Raw genomic sequence first — 20,976 nt, forward strand, 5'->3', positions numbered from 1 at the left:
ACAGTTCTTCACCAACAAAATTAAGGGCCGATAATGAAGCAGCATTTATATTTTCATCAATTGTTAGTAACTTTCTACACAGTTCCGAAATGATCTGTCACATCATTAATTATAGTTTACCAATATTTCTCACTTCTGGTGAATACTTTAAACTGTTTTTTAAACAATTTACACCATGATTCACTGTAGTTGTAACATAAGTGCATCAAACATTAAATCCACAGTATAACAGTAAAAGGCACACATTTAAGAAAACATTGACTTGTGAGAGGTTTCATTATTCACACAGTATCTAATAAACAAGAAACAGCTGCCTAGACTAAGAGAAAGCTAGAGTTTTCCACTCTCCTAGCAAATCATTTTCTAGAAGTAACCAAATGCATGCCCATTGACTTTTGGGAAAATTAAAGATTACCCTGGAATGGGATGATAATAGGTATCACTACTCAAATACCAAAATACTTCCATCCCACGAGCATGAAGCAATAACATTAGGTATAATGGGGTGGAAGGCAACATCTATGCATGCTTGATCATGGGCCTTGATTTTCTTCACAACTTTGGATGACTGATAATCATAAAGGAAGATAGAACCATCTGAAGAGCCAGAAGCAAGTTTTTTCCCATCCAAGCTGAAATTACACTTGATTGGGAACCCAGAGATCACATGGCCCTCATATCGCTTATATTTGTTGAGCCTGTAAGGTGGGGTGGAAGTAAAGATTGCAACATAATTTCCATTTGACTGGGCAACAAAAATTGAATCAAATGGGTGCAGCCTCACGCAAGGACATGTATAAGCTTCTGCATAAACCTGATTCAGGAGCATAATAAGCTAATTAAAGTCTAAAATTCATCAAGTCATAACAAAGTTTATATGTAAAAACGGTCAAAATGATATATAGAGATGAATTGCATACTCCAAAAATGCATATAAGCACAAACGAACAAAAGGTGGCAAGCATCATAGATATTAAAGAGTGGCCTGAGTTTGATCACAGATTTACTATATCATGGAAAGTCATCGGAAGAAAATTAAAGAGTGGTTTTTTAAGCTATTTGTGAAGCGTTACCAGTGAAAATCATGCTTCTTTGCTGCATTACTGCTATCACCTAATATTTAACAACCATCAACAAATCTAATTATTTAACAAAATGTCAGGATACCCCTGCGAGACAAGTTTAAATGAGTAAAATGTAGATAACGTAATTTAATCCAATATGCAAGGACAATGTTAAGCTTTTTGCTTCCTGCAATATAAACATGAGCACTTCACTTGCAAATATAATAACAATTTAAACTTAATTATTTCAAAAAATGAAAGCAACACGATAAACAAATAGATGCATCAGCTATAGAGTAGTAGAAGACTCTGAACAAAACTTAGTTTTCTTAAGTGATTTGAGAGTAGAAATACATGTTCCTTAGCAGTTTTCGAGCCTTCCATTTAAACTCAAATGTTTTTAGGAATTAAATTCCGAGTATGAGTATTCATACCATCGGGTATGGAGACAAGAATAGAAAAGCCTATATCCAGCTGTTTGTTAAATTATGGAGAAAATATTCTGATTAATGTAATTAAGGAAGTACAATCTCCTAGTACATAGCAGTTTTTATTTCACTCTGTTCTGTAAATTAGGACATTTACTATCTCTAATTAGGATCTTGATTTGTTGTACTCTTCTAAAGTGTCTATTTATGTCATATGTATCACACATTTATGCCTACGTTTGAAGGGGTTGATCCGATGGGATGGATATGTAATACTACTTGGAGATGTATAGTCCTAAACATTGGGGGTTGATCTGGCTAGACCCACAAATATTGGAGATGTATAGTCCTAAACATTGGGGGTGTATTAGAGATTCCCTATCAACTATTGATATGGCCAAATTATAGTACATAAAAATGTACAAATCGCACCTGACAAGTTGATTTTGACCATAAATTAGGTTTAGAATCTAATTTTTAAGAGGGTATCAACTCTAATGAGAAGGAAACTCAAATTTGTGCATTCCTTTTGGACCCACTACTTGTAGGAGTAAATATTTTAGAAATCATATATGTTTTCTGGTTTCTGTTTTTTCCTATTGTAACTTTTCATGCCAGATACAACGCTCTTTGCCACCACACAGTTAAACGCCTGCTTATTTGTTCACAGCGACTTTTGGATGAGCCATTTACAATCAATGTTATTGTTTATTGTCGACATTTTTCCTACAACTACTATTTACAACTAATGATTTCCTACAAATATTATATTTACCACCGTTTTACCAGTGAGTTGCTTTTCCACTATACCTTTTCCAACTGTCATTACTTTTAACCATGGACGTTATTCAGTTATTTTCACTTTTTTTTTCTAGAGTTTTTCCTACCAACGAAAATTATCATTGTTGTTGGCATCACCTTGCTGTGAGAACTATTTTTGCTCTCCAATAGTCACCATACGTTCTAAGAACTTTTGCTTCCAAGCCATGACTCACTCTCTTGAGCATTTTTTTCCTTTCCAGTAGCCACTATCTTCATTTAGCAATTTTTTCTTTCTGGCAGATAATTTATGCTTTTTGACAACTATCATGTCCTTCGATCACTTTTTATTTCCAATTGCGGTTGTGTTCTTTGATATTTTTTGCTTTTTGACAACCACCAAGTCAACTACTCATTTTTGCTCTCCTACAATCGCCATACCCTTTGACCATTTTTAACAAACTTGACTCAAATGATTCATGTGTTTTCAACTTGTGGGAGTGTTAAATATATGATTAAAAGGACAAAACATATTGAAGATTGATTGTCTCTAAGAGAAAGTCATCTCTGAAAATATCTACTAGCATTGTCTTACTTTGTCAGCTTCAACAACCAACTGGTTCACATGTTTACTTAGTCTCTCAAGAGGTCTAGTGTAGATGAGATTTGTTACAAGTTTGTCCCATATGATACATATACTCTAACTTAAGGGGAGTATTAGAGATATGAGTTGATTGTGTTAGAGATATGATTTCATTACATTAAATAGAGATATAAGATATGATTTGATAGGGAAATATCTTATCAAATAATTCCCATTATTATTATTTTAAAAATTCATGTTAGACACCCCTCTAATGAAACACTGACATCCCAACTTGGTTGGTACCTTAAAGATTCATAAATATTTCCCATTATAAGATATTGATTATGTTCATTATTATTGTATCCCTTCTCCATTATAAATAAGAATACACAAGTGTGTACCCTACACAAAATTCATTATATTCCATCTTAGTTTCTCTCTTTCTCAACATTGTATTGAAGTGATACCATCTTCCGTGACCTATTTTGTCACTAATCCTTCACACATAATCCATAATTGATAGAAAGTTTACATCAGGCTAATACACATTTGAATAGGGCAATAAAATCAATTGACAATTGGATACCTCACATCAACTAGAGTATAATCAAATTATAATATATAAATGATGTGTGAACCTAACCTTACAAACTGATTTTATAAGATCAAGTTAGGCTTTAAATCCATTTCATAAGATGGTATCAGATCTTATCAAGAGCCTCTTCTAGTAAGATTAGTTAGGCATTAACCCCACTTCTATAATATGGTATTAAGATTGATAGGATTCTGAGTAGGAAACCTATCTAAAATCCACACTAACACACACTAAACAAGAAGAAAGATAGTAAAACAAAGTAATTCTGTTATTAACTCTTCAATCTCTACAACCCAAAACCTCCAAGGGAGCCAAGTTCCCCCTCCACAGGATAAATGTGTCCTGTCTATACAAAGAATCCAAATATCAAAAACTAACATACAAGAATACACCAACTATTTTATAAGAGCTCTTTTCCCGCCACTAACTTTTATTACTGTTATGTTTCATTAACTCTCCTAACCTCCTTATTCCCTCTCCTCTTTCTCTCATAGACTCTCCATATCCTATCAAAGATTCTATCCTAGCAAGGTTTCTTAGACATATATCATATCCCCCTTTGGGAAAACTTAGTTAAAGTAAAATATGAATCTGCTGATTCAGTTGTTAGAAAGGCTGTTTTTATGCCTTGTTCTGCTCCTATAATTTTTACCAAATATATATTGAGTTGGTTAACTATCCCAAACAAATTTTGGTAATAAATCATACTATTCATGAAAAAATAGTTGATATGAAATGTGTTTTTCTCTGAACATGCAGTCACTTATTTCTAATTTCCAATTTTTAGATGATAATGCACAGCAAGAACAACAGCCCTATCCCAAATTCTCACCGTCGGAAAAATCCAAATCTCACATCAACTAGATATTGTCTAATATAGTATATGACAAACTAATTTTGTAAAATTGAGTTAGACTAAACCTACTTTGTAAAACTCACCAGGATTACCTATAGGTTTAAAAATATAGGAGTGCTAAAACGTTAAAAGTTTCATAATTAATGTCAATATTATTAATATTAAAAGACATAAAAGTGTGCATAAATTAAATATTAATTACAGTTTGACTACAATTTGGCCATAGTTGAATCATTAAAAATATAAATGACTCAATCACGGGCTGGTTTTAGAACATAGAACTTGCAGGCTATAACTTTTACGAGACTATCTGTGTTATTCTATTCCCTCTAGGATGACTTATTGATTCAAGAGTTATAATCAACACAAGTAACGCTGATTAAACTAACAATACACACACTTCACAGCAATTTGGTAATAACATGAACAGTAACAACACGATATGAAAGATAGTACATAGAATTCTCTCACCTGGTTAGACAATGGTACCTCCCTTGAAACATCCCAAACAATAATAGCGTTCTCACTGATATTACTTTGAGATACATCACAAGAAGAAATGAATTGCTTCCCATTCATTGTGAACTCAAGATCGAGAATTGGACCTAAATTTCGATTATAATTATGAACTACTTTGCCCGTTCTGACATCCCACAATTTGATATGGCCATTTGAACCTCCAGAAAGGAAGATATTTGAATTGTCTGGATGGAACTTTATAACTGCAACAATTTGATCTTCTCTGAAAACCTGAGTCTCCAATCCCTTTTCAACGTCGACCAATCTTGTCGTGCAATCATATCCACAAGAAAGTAGAAAGTGGCCTTGCGGAGACCATTTCACATCTTTGACTGCAGCATTGTGGAAGTTTAGCATACACGCTTTCTTCTCATTTCTGCTCCATACATTCCATATGAAAATTGTGTGATCCATCCCAGCAGATGCAAGTAGGTGAGCTGTAAGCTAACACTGATGAACAATAAACCCTAGTGTATATATAATAAGTATATCTCTCTTACACTTTCTCTCATACACGTATATATAGACAACACTTTTCAATACTTCAATTTTAAATTTATTCTAGCTGTGAACGCTTTACACATTAAAATTAAATTAAAAATAATCACAAAAACATCTTTGAATACTCAAAGTTTCATATCTGAAGCAAGATTTCAAGAAACTGCTAGAGTTTTATCAAAAGCCGCTCTCCGGGGTCGCATAGATTGGTTGAAAGGTCTGAAAGAGAACGTTGTTTTAGGGGGAATGATGCCAGTTGGTACTGGATTCAAAAGAATAATATACCGTTCAAAGCAAAGGCAATATAACAAGATTACCTCGGAAACAAAAAAAAGAATTTATGTGATACATAAAAATAATCTAGGATTTAAGAATTACTAAAATAATGATTCTTAAGGTCGTATTCATTTCCGGTCACTTTATTTTGTATAATAAAAGAAACATAATAAATAAAAGAATCATATTAAATGAAATAGAAAAAATGGCCCGATCTTTTTTTTATCAACGGCAAATTTTCAGTAGAAGAGCAGGTTCCTTCGGAACACTTATTTTTTTCTATTTCAGTATACTGGGTCTCTTTCTTTCATTTCAAAAAATTGATCTAATTTCTATTTGGAAATGAAAGAAAAGTGTGGGGATAATTCTAAATGACAAAAAGATATTGGAACATAATTTTGGAATTGCTTTACCTTTATCAACATTAGTTCCAGCCAACTCCACGATCTCCGGCCGCCGCCGCCACCGTCGCCGCCGACGGAGTTCCAGAATCGACCGACAACCACACCATCGGAATCGTCTCGGCCGGGCGACAAACGTGGTGCAAAGATCGCGGCGAACGGACCACCCAAGCACCGCCACGCGCCGCTGCAACAGTCGCTGGTGCCGCCGCTCCCCGCCGCACGTGCCGGAGCGTTGCCGGAGAGTTCCGCCGCCGATCAGGACCGTCGTAATCGCCTCCTCGCCCTCTTTCTGGATTTGTGGTCGTTGCGTCAATCGGAGCACTTTGGATTTTTAGGGTTTCTCCCTCTCCATGGCGTCTTCCTCGTCTACAAACACCTCTGTTGGTGGCTCATCTTCTGATCCCTCAATATACACCAATTATGTGAATGTACACGTGTCCATTGACAAGTTAGATGGCACAAATTATGCAACTGGGCATCCGACATCAAACTTTGGTTGAAGAGTCAGGGATACGTAGATCACCTTACTCAAAATGTGACTACTGCTACCACAGATGACACTTCCCGCTGGATGAAAATTGATAACCAGTTATGCATTGTCATAAAGTCCACCATTCACTCCTCACTGAAACAAATGTTTCGATCATATGAAACATGTTCAAAAGTATGGGCACAAGCGAAGTTCTTATACACAAATGACACTCAGCGTCTTTATGGTGTTTGTCAGGACCTATTCACTGTTATTGGTCCGCGCAGTCCTGGTCCCATGGCAGAATATTTGGGTAAAGTTCATGCCTTTCTTCATGATTTTAATGAGCTATTACCTCCTGCTTCCACTCCTGCTGAAGAACTGGAACAACGATCAAAGTTCTTCATGTTGTTGGCATTATACGGACTCTCTGATGATTTCTCTCATGTCCGTGATCAGATTTTGGGTTCTCCTGTCATACCTAACTTTACTTCTACTTGTTCTATTCTCTTGTGTATACCGAACAAACCAGTCACTGAGACACCTTCTCATACTGATGATTCCTCAGTTATGGCTGCCGAACGTGATAATCGAAGTCGGTCTCGCAAGCCAGGTAAAGGACGTCCAAAATGTGACCATTGTGGCAAGTTAGGCCACAAAATTGATAGATGTTATGCGCTTCATGGACGTCCTCCTCGACCTGTAGCAATGGCTAATTTTGATCCACCTCCCCGATCATCATCTGCAGACCATCCTACTTCATTTAATACCGTAGAAAACCCTGCAATCTTTCACGAATTTCTCAGATGGTATGAGGATCGTCAGCACTCTAGTTCCACTACATCTGCATCTGTTGCACGTACAGGTACACCTTTTGTTGGTCTGACTCACTCTCACTCCCTCGGACCTTGGGTCCTTGACTCAGGCGCCACCGATCATATCACTGGTAACAAGTCTTTGTTTTCTTCCTTGTCATGTCCGAATAATTTACCCTCGGTAACAATGGCAGATGGGTCTAGAGTCTCATCTCATGGTGTTGGTACTGTTCATATTTTTCCGTCTATATCCATTGATAATATACTTTATGTCCCTGGGTCTCCCTTCAACTTATTGTCCATAAGTCGTCTAACTCGTACCCTTAATTGTATTTCATTTACCAAAGATTCTATTTGGTTGCAGGACCGGAGTTCGAAACACATGATTGGCACAGGATGTGAGTCTCATGGCCTATATCATCTCCGCCCTTCTCCACATGTTGGCGTAATCATGGAGTCACCATCCCTTCTTCATGCTCAGTTAGGTCATCCTAGTCTTGCCAGACTACAGCAACTTGTTCCAAGGTTGTCGAAATTATCAAGTTTGTCGTGTGAGTCTTGTCAGTTAGGAAAGCATACTCGTAGTTCCTTTCCTCGTAGTGTCTCACAACGAGCGTCGTCCCCCTTTTCATTGGTTCATTTTGATATTTGGGGACCTAGTTGTGTTAAGTCCACTTTAGGTTTTCAGTATTTTGTTACCTTTATTGATGACTATTCCATATGTACTTGGTTGTTTTTAATGAAGAATCATCCTGAGTTGTTTCCTATTTTCCAATCATTTTTCAATGAAATAAAAACACAGTTTGGGGTTTCTATTCGAACTTTACGCAGTGATAATGGCCGTGAATGCCTTTCTCAACCTTTTAAACATTTTATGGCTTCTCATGGCATTCTTCACCAGACCTCATGTGCTTATACTCCTCAACAAAATGGGGTGGCTGAGCGCAAGAATAGACACCTTATTGAAACAACTTGTACACTTCTAATTCATGGTCAAGTACCCTCGCGTTTTTGGGGTGATGCAGTTCTCACTGCATGTTATCTTATAAACCGCATGTCATCTTCAGTCCTAGATAACAAAATCCCTCATTCTATCTTATTTCCTCAAGACCCTCTACATCCATTACCTCTTAGAGTTTTTGGGTCTACATGTTTTGTTCATGATTTTAGTCCTGGTCTTGATAAGTTGTCTCCTAGATCTCACAAATGTGTCTTCTTAGGATTTCCACGGTCACAAAAGGGCTATAAGTGTTTTTCCCCTTCCCTCAATCGTCATTTTATCTCTGCTGATGTCACTTTTGATGAATCTTTTTTTTACTTTTCACATCTATCTTCTAGTTTTGTACCTCCACCTGCTACTGTTGATATTCCTATTTTCTGTCATCCTCCTCGTGATGCTCCATCCATTTTGCCTCTTCCTTCTTTAGACTCTCATTCACCACAGGATCGTCCTTCACCACCACCCCTTCAAGTGTATAGTCGTCGCAATCGTCTCTCTCATGACTCACTTCCAGTGTCGTTTCCTGTGTCTCCTCCGGCTCCAGCAAATGAGTCTGACCTGCCCATTGCCCTTCGTAAAGGTATACGCTCTACCCGTAACCCTTCCCCCCATTATACTGTTCTTAGTTACCACAGATTATCTCCATCTTTTTACACATGTCTCTCATCCATTTCTTCTGTGTCAATTCCCAAGTCTGTGGGTGATGCCTTAACTCATCCTGGCTGGCGTCAAGCCATGCTGGATGAATTAAGTGCTTTACAGAAAAGTGAAACTTGGGAGCTTGTCCAATTACCATCTTGAAAGTCTGTTGTTGGTTGTAGGTGGGTGTATGCTATCAAGGTTGGCCCTGATGGCACAATTGATCGTCTGAAAGCTCGACTGGTTGCCAAAGGCTACACACAGATTTTTGGTTTGGATTATGGTTATACTTTTTCTCCAGTGGCAAAAATGACCTCTGTTCGCCTTTTCATTGCCATGGCCGCTCTTCGACAATGGGCTCTTTACCAACTTGATGTCAAAAATGCTTTCCTTAATGGTGATTTGCATGAAGAAATTTATATGGAGCAACCGCCTGACTTTGTTGCTCAGGGGGAGTCATCTCGATTGGTATGTTGTCTTCGCAAATCCTTATATGGCCTAAAACAGTCTCCTCGGGCCTGGTTTGGTATATCCAGCTGTGTTGTTCAACAATTTGGTTTGTCTTGCAGTGAAGCGGATCATTCAGTGTTTTATCGCCACTCAAGTGCTGGATGTATCTACTTAATAGTGTATGTCGATGACATTGTTCTCATAGGAAGCGACTATCTTGGCATCTCTTAGATGAAACAACACTTTTGTCATCATTTTCAAACCAAAGATTTTGGCAAACTCCGGTACTTTTTTGGTATTGAAGTATCGCAATCCAACACTTGTATTGTCATATCTAAGAGGAAGTATGCGTTAGACATCTTGGAGGAAACAGGGTTAATGAACTCTAAATCTGTTGAGACACCTATGGATCCTAACATCAAACTCCTACCAAATCAGGGGGAGCCTTTCTCAGATCCTGAACGATACAGAAGATTAGTTGGTAAATTAAACTATCTTATTGTTACGCATCCTGACATTTCCTTCGCAGTTAGCATGGTGAGCCAATTCCTAAACTCCCCATGTGAAAACCATTGGGATGTTGTTGTTCGCATACTGAAGTATATTAAAGGATCACCTGGAAAAGGTTTGCTATATGGTCCTAACAACGATACAAAAATCGTTTGCTATTCAGATGCTGATTGGGCTGGTTCTCCTTCTGATAGGAGGTCTACTTCTGGATATTGTGTCTTTATCGGTGGCAACCTGATATCTTGGAAAAGTAAGAAACAAAGTGTTGTGGCAAGGTTCAGCGCAGAAGCAGAATATAGAGCTATGGCATCAGCTATTTGCGAGCTTGTGTGGCTTAAACAATTACTTAGTGAATTGAAATTTGGAGATGTCACTCACATGACACTTATATGTGATGATCAAGCTGCTCTCCATATTAGCTCTAACTCTGTCTTCCATGAAAGAACCAAGCACATTGAAGTTGATTGTCATTTTATTCGAGAAAAAATCATATCCGGAGATATCAAGACTGAGTTTGTTAACTCAAGTAACCAGTTGGCAGACATATTCACTAAATCTTTACGAGGACCTAGAATTAACTATCTTTGTAACAAGCTTGGAACATATGATTTATATGCTCCAGCTTGAGGGGGGAGTGTTAGATGTTAAGATGTGTGTTTATGTTAATTGGTCTCAGCCCATTCTGTATTAACGGCCTTGGCCCATATCTTACATTATAAATAAACTACCCTATGTGTATGCAAAGAACACAAGGGAGATTTCTCCTAATCTTCTCTATGTATAACAATTAACAAGAAACAACTGAGGAAAATCATTTCTTATTAAGACCGTAGCATATAACACATACAATACAAGGGAAGAGTTTGTCAACAAAGAGAGCATACCATGAGTTGATGACCAATGTATAGCATTGACTGCACTAGTATGCCCGGATAAAGTTGCAGATAGCTTTTCAGATATCAGGTTTTGGCTTTGATGATCCTTTGCTTTACTTTTCAACAATGACAAAATATTATGCTGTACATCAGTAACTGAGATACTACCTAAGTTGTGCGAACAAGAAAAGGTCAGAGCAGTTGTCTATATCAAAGATTAATATACAACCATTAAAACATGCAACACCTTAGGATGCAATTGACTACTCTTATAATTATAGTACAGACATATCACAAAATATAGCTGTTATACTTATAGAAATAAGATGCACATAATTTATATTCAGTACTATCTAGCACCCACCCATTTCTAGCACCACTCACTGCTACACATGACCACATCGTTGCTTTTTCCATCCAATTTCTAGCATCCATGCACTGCTTCTCCGCAGTTTACAAAGACCCATCTCTTCTCCAGCCAGTTTGCATACTTCAACTAATTTTCTACTTCTTTTTTCTCTGTTCTGTGTAGAATCTCTCAAAAAAAGTTTAAACAACAGTGAATTCTCTTCAGTTCTTGCTAATTTTTTTTTCTACTTTATCTTTCAGCGGCATAAACTATGTTAAGGGTTTAAGGTTTATAATATCGTTATACCACTATCACGCTATATCACTCTTACAGCGCAGCTATTTGGAATTGACTACTCCGATCACAATTCAATAATTGAATGAAATTCAATGAAATTTTAATGAGAATGAAGTAGCACTCAAACAGTATGCTAATTAGAAAAAAGGTCAATAAAAAAAAACAGTTCAATTTGAACTACGCAAAAAGGTTAAAGAAAAAGTGATGAATACCTGGTAGCATGACGGGAGATGGAACAGGAACGGGATCAAGAAGAGGGACAGGGGTGGGACCCATCAGAGCGCGTTGTCGTTTTGATATATAACTTCCCGGAATGGGAGATTGCGTTCGGTGGAATAAAGGAGGAGACAGCAAAGGAAGATGTCGTTTTGGCAGATTAGAGGAAGAGGATGATAGTCTTTGCCGTTTGGGTTGTTCTTCGTCATCTGAGACATTAGAATAAGCATTCCACAGAAGATCCATTTCTATCCTTCGTCTCTTTCACTGCACAAATAATGATAATAAAAAAATTATTAATATCAATGATAAGGTTTTGGTAATTAGAAATGGTAGCTACACTCCATTTTGGTTTAGTTTGGAGAGAAAAACGCAGCATCTCTCACAAGAGTTTTGCGGCTGGAAGTGTGGAGGACGGACAGCGTCAGCAGGATTCACAGTGGCAGTCAATAGTGATGTATCAAAGATGGAGGTAACTCAGGTTTTTCGTTGATTACAATTCCACGACAGAACAGAGTCCTTTAAAATAGGTTTTTAGTTAAATAAAGAAAAAACAAATATCATTACAGTTCAACATTAAATCGAAAGTTTGCCTATATGTGTAATTCGAGTACACTTATACTTGAGATTGGAATAGAAAATATATATGTAGAGGGCTTAAGAAATCCCTCTCACTGTCTTCTATTTATAATGAAAATACAAGAGTACATGGAATAGTAAGGGACTACACTAGACTCCTAGGTACAGAACTAGGTACATCTAATAAATGATCTAATAGACTACACCTTGCCTAGGCTTAATGATGATACATAGATATAATTATTCTAACACTCCTCCCTCAAGTTGGAGTATACAGATTGTATGCACCAAGCGTAGAACAAATAAACTAAATCTGAGGTCCCTTTAATGACTTCGTCAACAAATCTGCGAGTTGGTTATTTGATCCAACAAACTCGGTACATATTTCTTTTGTCAACAACTTTTTATGAACAAAATGACAATCAATTTCTATATGTTTAGTTCTCTCATGAAACACGGGATTCGATGCAATGTGGAGAGTAGCTTGGTTATCAAGGAGGGACTGGGGCTGTGTCCAGAACAGAAGTGTACAGAGGAGCAAGGAGTGGATAGGGCACTACGAGTAACATAATCACTGCAAGGAAAGAAGGTGCTAATGCCATAGTGAGTTCCAAGATAGGAAGTAATTCAGCAGGAGATAATAGAAGCAGGTGGATAAGGAATCTGCCATACCGAGAATACATCCGAAGAAGGGAAGAAAGAAGATGTTTTCACTATGGTGGACCTTACAGTCCAGGCCACAAGTGTCCAAAAAATAATATTAGGATTTTGATCATGGCTGAGGATGAGGAGGAAGATGAAGGGCAAGAGGAAAAAGAGATGGAACAGAGGCAAATGGAACTTTCTATTTTCTCGGCAAGGGGCCTGACACAGTCCAATACAATGAAGTTGAAAGGGTGGGTGAAAGGGAGACGCGTGTTAGTGTTGATCGATGATCTGGTGGCTGAGCTAAGCTTGGTGGTGGGAGAAACACCTCCCTATAAAGTTTATTTAGGAGATGGCTTTAAGAAGATCACAAGTGGATGTTGTCACAACATTCCATTGATGTTGGAAGGTTTGGAGATGAAAGAAATTTTATTTGTTTGAACTAGGCGGTGTGGATTTGATTTTAGGGGTAACCTAGCTGGCATCATTAGGGAAGTTAAAATCAACTCGAGAAACTTAACCATGAGTTTTGGCCATGGGGAGAAAGAGGTTATGATCAGAGGTGACCCAAGACTAACCAAGAAAGTTGTCACTATAACACCCCTAATTTGAATGTCACGAAAATGCGACAAAATTAAAATTTGAAAAGATCGATAATAAATTGAAAAATTTATTACAAGAAAACTTATTACAGTTTAAGTAAAGTGTATCCAGTACTAAAGAAATTGCAGCAAAGATAAAGTTTGAGGATTTCAAAGAAACTTAATTTATTATAACTTTAAATATAATTGTTCATATCGCAATTAAATAAGTAAAATGTTGATTACGACTTATACATTATTCCTACAAACTTTTAAAACTCATTATAAAATTTACATCGTAGATCCTCTCTCTCGTCAAATAGCGACTCTAGAATCATTTGCATTCCTATTTGAGCAAACAAACAGTTATACGATCATTGCATAGGCACATACATAAACAAGCAAACAAACAAGTATGGGTGAGCTAAGACATTCATTTAATATCCAATTCAAACCTACCAACTTATGATCACATAGTACTCTTTACAATTTAAACAGATAAGTAATATCAAACAATTTGACAACTTGTAATTCATTCACCAACCATGATCCATTATACATAGCTATATTTTATGCACCTAGCCTGCCATAAAAATTTTCCATTTACATTAAGACACAAACCAACCTAATTTCTTGTAAAATTTACTAACTAATCAGCACCCAGACTCTAGATAATTCATTCTCTTATAATTACAATACATTGAAACAACTTATATTGTCTCAACTAGAATTTATGTACTATATTTCCATTGAACCAGCGCCTAGTTCAGCTTTCCTCCCCCTTAAACAATTTAAAATACAACTAACAATAGTGAACAGATTTTTTTTTTTAAATATATTAACCAAATAAAGGTCCCAAACCAACATGTATGCCCTGGTTACAGTTAAAACATAATTCAACACCCATTACCTAAATTGATACATCAATACAACTTAAAATATAATTCAATTTAACTTTAAGTACATTCCCAAGTCAACTTTACTCATATATCAGCAACCCATTATTCAAGGAACCTTTAGTTAGGTTAGAACAAACCTAAAACAGTATTACACATAAATAAGGGTTTCATACCCAACTCTCTAGACCACTTCTTACGTTTATACCAACCAAGGTTAGCTCTCTAGGTATCTCTCAAATCAACAGTGTGTCTTATAGACAAACCTGTCTAATTTCTCAATATCCAAACATACCATTCAACCTAACTAGAGACAGCTAACTCGATAAAAAGGCTAACAAGCAACAGTCAACATCAACTAATATAAGGCCAAACAATCACTCTATTTAAGTACAAAATAGTACTCAACGTGCCATAACAGTCATACCAACATCAACCAATATATATATATAGCACAAGTAATGCACATCAGAGAGATTTAAAACAACCATCAACTCTCTAAAACAATTTGAAAACATCACTGTGCCATGGTAAACGGTTCAACATCAAATCATCACACATCCATACGCTACCATCCCCATTAGATTAAATTTCATGGTATCACAACAGACCAAATCTGAACTTAATTCAGACAGTAGTAAAGCATGTATAACAACTATAAATCATTCATCTCTACACCAATCATAACAAACCAGCGTCCAGTACAATTTTATACATATATATTCCACTAGATTATAACCACTATATTTTTATAACCACTAGATTATGGCAATACTGCAACTATACAACAACTACTATATTTTTAACCAATTTCAAACAGTGTTATTTTCGCACCAATAGCACCCATTCAGAAGCAAAGGATAAAATCAATAGGTAGATATTTAACTAAGTTCAATCATTTTAACCCTTTCCCATATGCCCACATGACAGTAACCAATACTTCTAATTAAGCTCAACAGATTCAGGGATTATGGTGGCAGTTGATTTCATATCATGTGCAAGACTAATCACCCATCCAGGATAACAATAATAATGGCACCCATAATGTGAATAGCATCGGTCCTATCCCATCAATTCTTATCAACTAAACATATCCAATCAGTTTAATCGTTCATTATCAACTCCAGAATAATGATATCCTAACAATCTGAACTTTTATACTGTTCAAACAGCATTGTGCCTCATTTTATTATTTATTTATTTTTTATAAACCATACAACGTCAATTGACAATCTACATGCACACTACCAATATTATGCATATCAAAACCTTATTTTCAATCTGAAATGTGTGACGGTGTAAATTATGTGCTGTAGTGCTCTAGTATAATATGGTTGTAGGGTAAATCTGTGATAAAACCTGACAATCTACATGCACACTACCAATATTATGCATATCAAAACCTTATTTTCAATCTGAAATGTGTGACGGTGTAAATTATGTGCTGTAGTGCTCTAGTATAATATGGTTGTAGGGTAAATCTGTGATAAAACCTGTTGCGTAATCTGTTAGGGGATGAATGTATCTTATGTGTATAATATTGCTGATGAATGGATTTTGGTGTTCTAAGGGATGCTTTGGGTTGGTTGTGTTATAGCTTTAGCTATTTTATTTAAGCATATGGGTTGCGTGAACATTTGAGTTTGGTGACTCTATTCTGCATGAATATTTGGGTTGGTGGCTCTGTTATGCATGAGTGAGACTAATTCTTAGTGTAAATATGGAACAACAACTTGGATGAAGTAATTACTTGTTTTTTTCGTTGAGTTCGGTGATTTAAAATCTGATTGCTACTAGTTGAAGGAACCTAAGTGCATCACTGTAACCGTTATATACATGTTTTAGCTGATAGAACTAGAATGGCTGTCCTGTAAAATTTAAACTGTATACTCTATAAATACAATGTCTAGTAATGACGGGAAACCTTGTGTACTTTGCTGTTTGGAACTTTTAAAGGGTTAAGACTTTATGTGTTGCAATGTTTAAGTTAATTAGAGTTCTTTTAGACTAATAATTAATGACATGTGGGCACACATGACGTGAAATATAAACTCAAACTGTTTGACATTGCCTATAGTCTTAGAAGCCTTGTAGAATTTACTTTATTTTTGAAAGAGTGTCATATGTGATCCAAATGATACCAGAAATATATGCTTGCTATTATGTGGTGATTGGGTGATTAGAACTGTTGTAGATTAAGCTAATACCATGAGAATATATTTTGGTTTGTGTGTACCTCAATATTGGTAGTGTGCATGTAGATTGTCAATTGACGTTGTATGATTTATAAAAAATAAATAAATAATAAAATAAAATGAGGCACAATGCTGTTTGAACTAGTGTAAGAGTTCAGATTGTTAGGATATCATTATTCTGGAATTGATAATGAACGATTAAACCGATTGGATATGTTTAGTTGGATGCTTGATAATGTACGATTAAACTTATTGTTGCCTGTTGAGTTTTGTATTTGAGTTAGAGGGTTGGTGGATGTGGATAGAAGTTTAAATCTCTCTAATATTTATATTGTTTATATTATATACTTAATAAAAGTTTTCACCAAAAACATTCATAAAAACATATTAAAAAAGCAACACAAGGTCCTACTCAGGCTCATATCAGTTTGCCAAACTAAAAGAAGGCTAGTTGTACACTTTATCTCAATTATGAATTGAACTACTGCAGAAAATTATGCACCTAATATTTTTAAGACTAGTAACATAAATAAATCTGAAAAATATGATTCCCCTTGTTTCCTTACGTGTACATGAATTAGAAACAATGAATCAGACAACCAGGGAGTGTTATCATTCCAATAGCATGGTCAAAGACATCAAAAAGATGCGTCCAAGGGAACAATAAAAAAAAACACCTAGAACTCCTATTTTCCAGAATCACAAATTTCATAATTTAACCACTTAATAAAAATAACACAAATCCTACTCGCGTGACAAGAGTGAAGAGCAAGAACACCGAAATAGACACATTCAGTTTTGAGGCTCATTTTTATTCTATAACACCCTCAACCTACAGCAGAAAAACAAACCCAACCATGTTCAGAAGTGTAAACCCAATTTTTCCTCATCACCTTTCTCTTTCATTTTGAACTAAAAAAAGTGCTTAGTTCTAGAACAACCCAACATAAGGAGACAAGTAACAAACAACAAGCACCAATTTCGCAGATAAACACCAATTTCACAGATAAATTTTATCTAAACAACAAAACAGACTAGCTCCCCATACCTGGTAAGAATTCTCCTCACGCTAAAACCCTCGACGCGAAACTCTTTGAACACCTCTCGCTCTCCACTTCCACGCTCTCGATTGCTCACGATTCGCCTTTGTTTTCCGACGCTCTACACTCTAGGTTGCTTCCCCCTTTATCCTAGGGTTTACGGGTTTTGAAGCAAAAGAGAAAACAAAGTGGGAAGAATGGTGGTGGTTTTCATTCGAGTTTGAAGAGCAGACGAAAATTGAGGAAGAAGAGGATTGGGGTTTGCTCCAATGTTCCTCTCTGGAGACTCTCACCTTCGCCTCCTCTCCCGCTCTCAGTGGTAAGACAAATGGGTTTCGTGACCCAACCAAAAGAAGCCCAATTCTGTGCAAAAAAAAAAAACCAACAATGAAAAACATAACACAACACAGTACTATTGATCTCAGCACTCAAACGCAGACAACACTCAACTCATACCACCAAACTCAAATAATTATTTTTATAACTATGTAATATTATTTTAACTAATTTTTATTTTGCAATCATCATATTTTATATATTTCTAATACATCATATTTTATATATTTTTAATGCAAACCATTGATATATACTCATTATATATTACCTGAAAACAAGACTTTTACTTCACCCTCATAAATTCTAGTAAATTAATTATATTGTACTAAAATTAAATATTATCTCAGATATTCTAATAACTAAGTTTTATGACTCGAACAAATTAATTATGTTAAAAAGGTGGAGAAGATAGATTGCTAGTTTGGGTTAATATAGTGTAACCGTGTTTGAGTTCTTGGCATGTTACTGTGTTAATATTGTGATAGATACAGAAAACGATAGCCCAAAATATTAATGAAATGTATCTTGTAAAAAGAAGTAATTAAATGGCCCAACCCATGTAGAAGATAAAGAAAACATGTGCTAAAATAATGTGTGGTGCAAAAATTGAAAATGAATGCAAACAATAAAGTCCAACCCCAAGGAAATAGGTGTGGAATTATTATATAGAGGAGTGCACAAGAAAGCCCAATAATAATAATAATAAAGGTAGAACGGAGGTATAGGTAAAAAAGTGGGGTGCAAGTAGGTTCAGCCCATCCTAATTTCTTCGTCCCAAATCAACCAAACTAGGGTTCCTTCTCCCCCTCTCATCTCACGCGACCACCTACCGCTACGCCAGCAGTAACGTTCCTAATTTGGTTGTCACTAAAAGCCTTAATGGCTAATTTTTTGTTTTCGAATTCCCTCATAAATAAACCTTTCCAGATATATAGTTATCACAACTTAAAATCTAATTATTTAATTCAGAAGAGAATTTCTTATTTAAATCGATTCCATTCAAACTAAAGATTAAATAAATATTCATAAACTGTATGTTTATTTTGATTGTATAAACATAATTGTACACAGACAAAAACACGTATTGATTAGTTAAGCATTCAATAATTTAAATATTTTAAGAGAATAAAATATACATGTATCAACAGCCATATCAAATAAATTTTATTCAAAGAGAAACATTGATGCTTTAAAGAGATCTTGATGATGATGCACTTGAAGACTTGAAGAAACAAATACATCAATTGTTAAAAGCACTTTTTGTAAAAATAATTGGTATTAGAGTTATCCTTCATTTGTATGTACTTAGAAGTCTGATAACTTACTCTTATTATTCTTGCGGCAATAATTGATTATCATAGGAGATAATCGATTATCATAAGCAAAAGTAGAAAAAGTTTCGTCTTGATAATAATCGATTATTATAGGAGATAATCGATTATCTCCATAAGTTTTAAATTGTCTAGGGTTTGGCAACAATCAATTATCACTAAAGATAATCGATTATCGCGTGTTTCAAAACCCATAATTGCCTGAAATAATCGATTATCAGTTTTCATAATTGATTATCTCTGACAATTGGGAGTTGTCTTTTCATTTTGTGACCCCTGGCCTATAAATAGAAGTCTCCTAAACCTTTTTAAGGTTACCTAAACTATGAGAGCACATAATTGGTTCTAAGGAAGTTCTTAAGTTTAAGTGTGAGCTTGATCAAAGTCTTGAAGAATGAGAAGCTTGATTTTAGTGTGTCTAAAGGTTCAAGTGGTTCTTTACCAAGTTGATTAAGCTGATGTACATTCCCTCGTGTGTCGAAGGAAGGTGTTTTCTGCTCTTATTATTTCATTACTCATATTGTAATCTTAAAGGTATTTTTAGTGAAAAGTTAATCACTTTTTTATAGTGATTAACAGTTAGATGTACAATCTTTTGATTCGAACCAGGATAAAAATTTTGTGTGTGCTTTTCTCTATCTCTGGATTTCTTTGTTATAAATTGTTCAAAGAAACTTTTAAAAGAAAGTTAAATTTTGAAAAGAACCAATTCATCCCTCCCCTCTTAGTTTGTGTCCAATTTCACGCTCTTTAAATGTTTCGTTGCGCAATACCACTTCAACACAATCCACTTGCTTTTTTAGAGTGGGTGATGGAAGCATGATTGAGGAAGTGACTGAACTTAAGAATTTCGAACTTTCTCGACAATGAATGCAACTTAAATGGATATTGTTGAAGACGAAGATGTGAAACAATGTGTGGATCAAAGGAGAAATACGAAACCGAGGGTGAACGTACCAAAACCTAAGATCGAACTCACGGAAACCCTAGATCATGAAGAAAACTCTAGGTGAATTGATTAAACAGTTGAAATACAAGAATGATTGTTGAAAGAGGTTTAATTGAAGCATAGGTGGATTTAATCGGTCAAAATGGAAGGAAAAGGGGCAAGGAGGAAGAAACCCTAGGATTTGGAGGTGGTTCGATGTACAAAAGTGAAATAGAAGGAAGAAATGAAGATTTGAGAGGATAATGTTACTTTGTGAGGTACAAAACCTAATTAGGAGATGTCGAAGGCAAAAATGAGGCTTGCGAAATGTGAAGCCTTGGGAGAAAATGAGATGTGGTTTAGCGAATGAGGAAAACTCGAGAATGATGCTTCGAGAGAGAAATGGCTCGAAGATGTGGTTGATGATGCAATGACGTAAGCTACACAGGATGAAGATGTGGCTAGTAAAGAGCTTATGTAAGCACGAGAAGCTTATGTGGATTGATGATGGAATGTGTCGTAGAGGGGAGAGAAAATTCTATGGAGCATAATGGAAAAATGAAAAAAATGAAAATGATGAAATGTGCTTGGAAGGTGGCTAGAGGAGTATCTCTAGGATTCTCTAGCCTTAACTTTCAAGAGGGAATTGATTCTGGGTTTTAAAAATTCAATTCTCATTATTCTTAAAAGTGACAATACAGTGGTGGAGCTGAGTGTTTCTAGTAACCCATACTCCATGCAAGCTAAAAATATCATACAAAGAAGATAAAAAAATTCAAATAGAGGATGTTAAGGAAGGTTTTCCGGACAGTATTTCATCAATCCCTCCCTCTTGAAAAA

The 20,976-nt window shown here is 35.8% G+C and overlaps 1 protein-coding gene across 2 annotated transcripts; it reads right to left on the bottom strand.

Annotated features, from left to right (window-relative positions):
- Positions 1-226: 226 nt before the first annotated feature.
- LOC124827073 (Transducin/WD40 repeat-like superfamily protein) lies at positions 227-17,886 on the bottom strand. 2 transcript variants are annotated; one of them, XM_088110302.1, is made up of 6 exons: positions 17,550-17,886; positions 11,992-12,124; positions 11,602-11,872; positions 10,753-10,911; positions 4,760-5,244; positions 227-814 (listed from the first exon to the last, which is right to left on the bottom strand). In XM_088110302.1, the coding sequence occupies exons 3-6, from the start codon at positions 11,849-11,851 to the stop codon at positions 443-445; spliced, it is 1,266 nt and encodes a 421-aa protein (XP_087966428.1). In that variant the 5' UTR covers positions 11,852-11,872; positions 11,992-12,124; positions 17,550-17,886; the 3' UTR covers positions 227-442. The 2 variants fall into 2 exon arrangements, with proteins under 2 accessions (XP_087966428.1, XP_087966427.1); XM_088110301.1 differs by lacking the exon at positions 11,992-12,124 and having other exon boundaries at positions 17,550-17,885.
- Between the last annotated feature and the right edge of the window lie 3,090 nt (positions 17,887-20,976).

This window comes from Vigna umbellata, chromosome 3 (genome assembly GCF_029865625.1).
Source record: "Vigna umbellata cultivar VRB3 chromosome 3, Vumbellata_1.0, whole genome shotgun sequence".
NCBI classification, from domain to species: Eukaryota; Viridiplantae; Streptophyta; class Magnoliopsida; order Fabales; family Fabaceae; genus Vigna; species Vigna umbellata.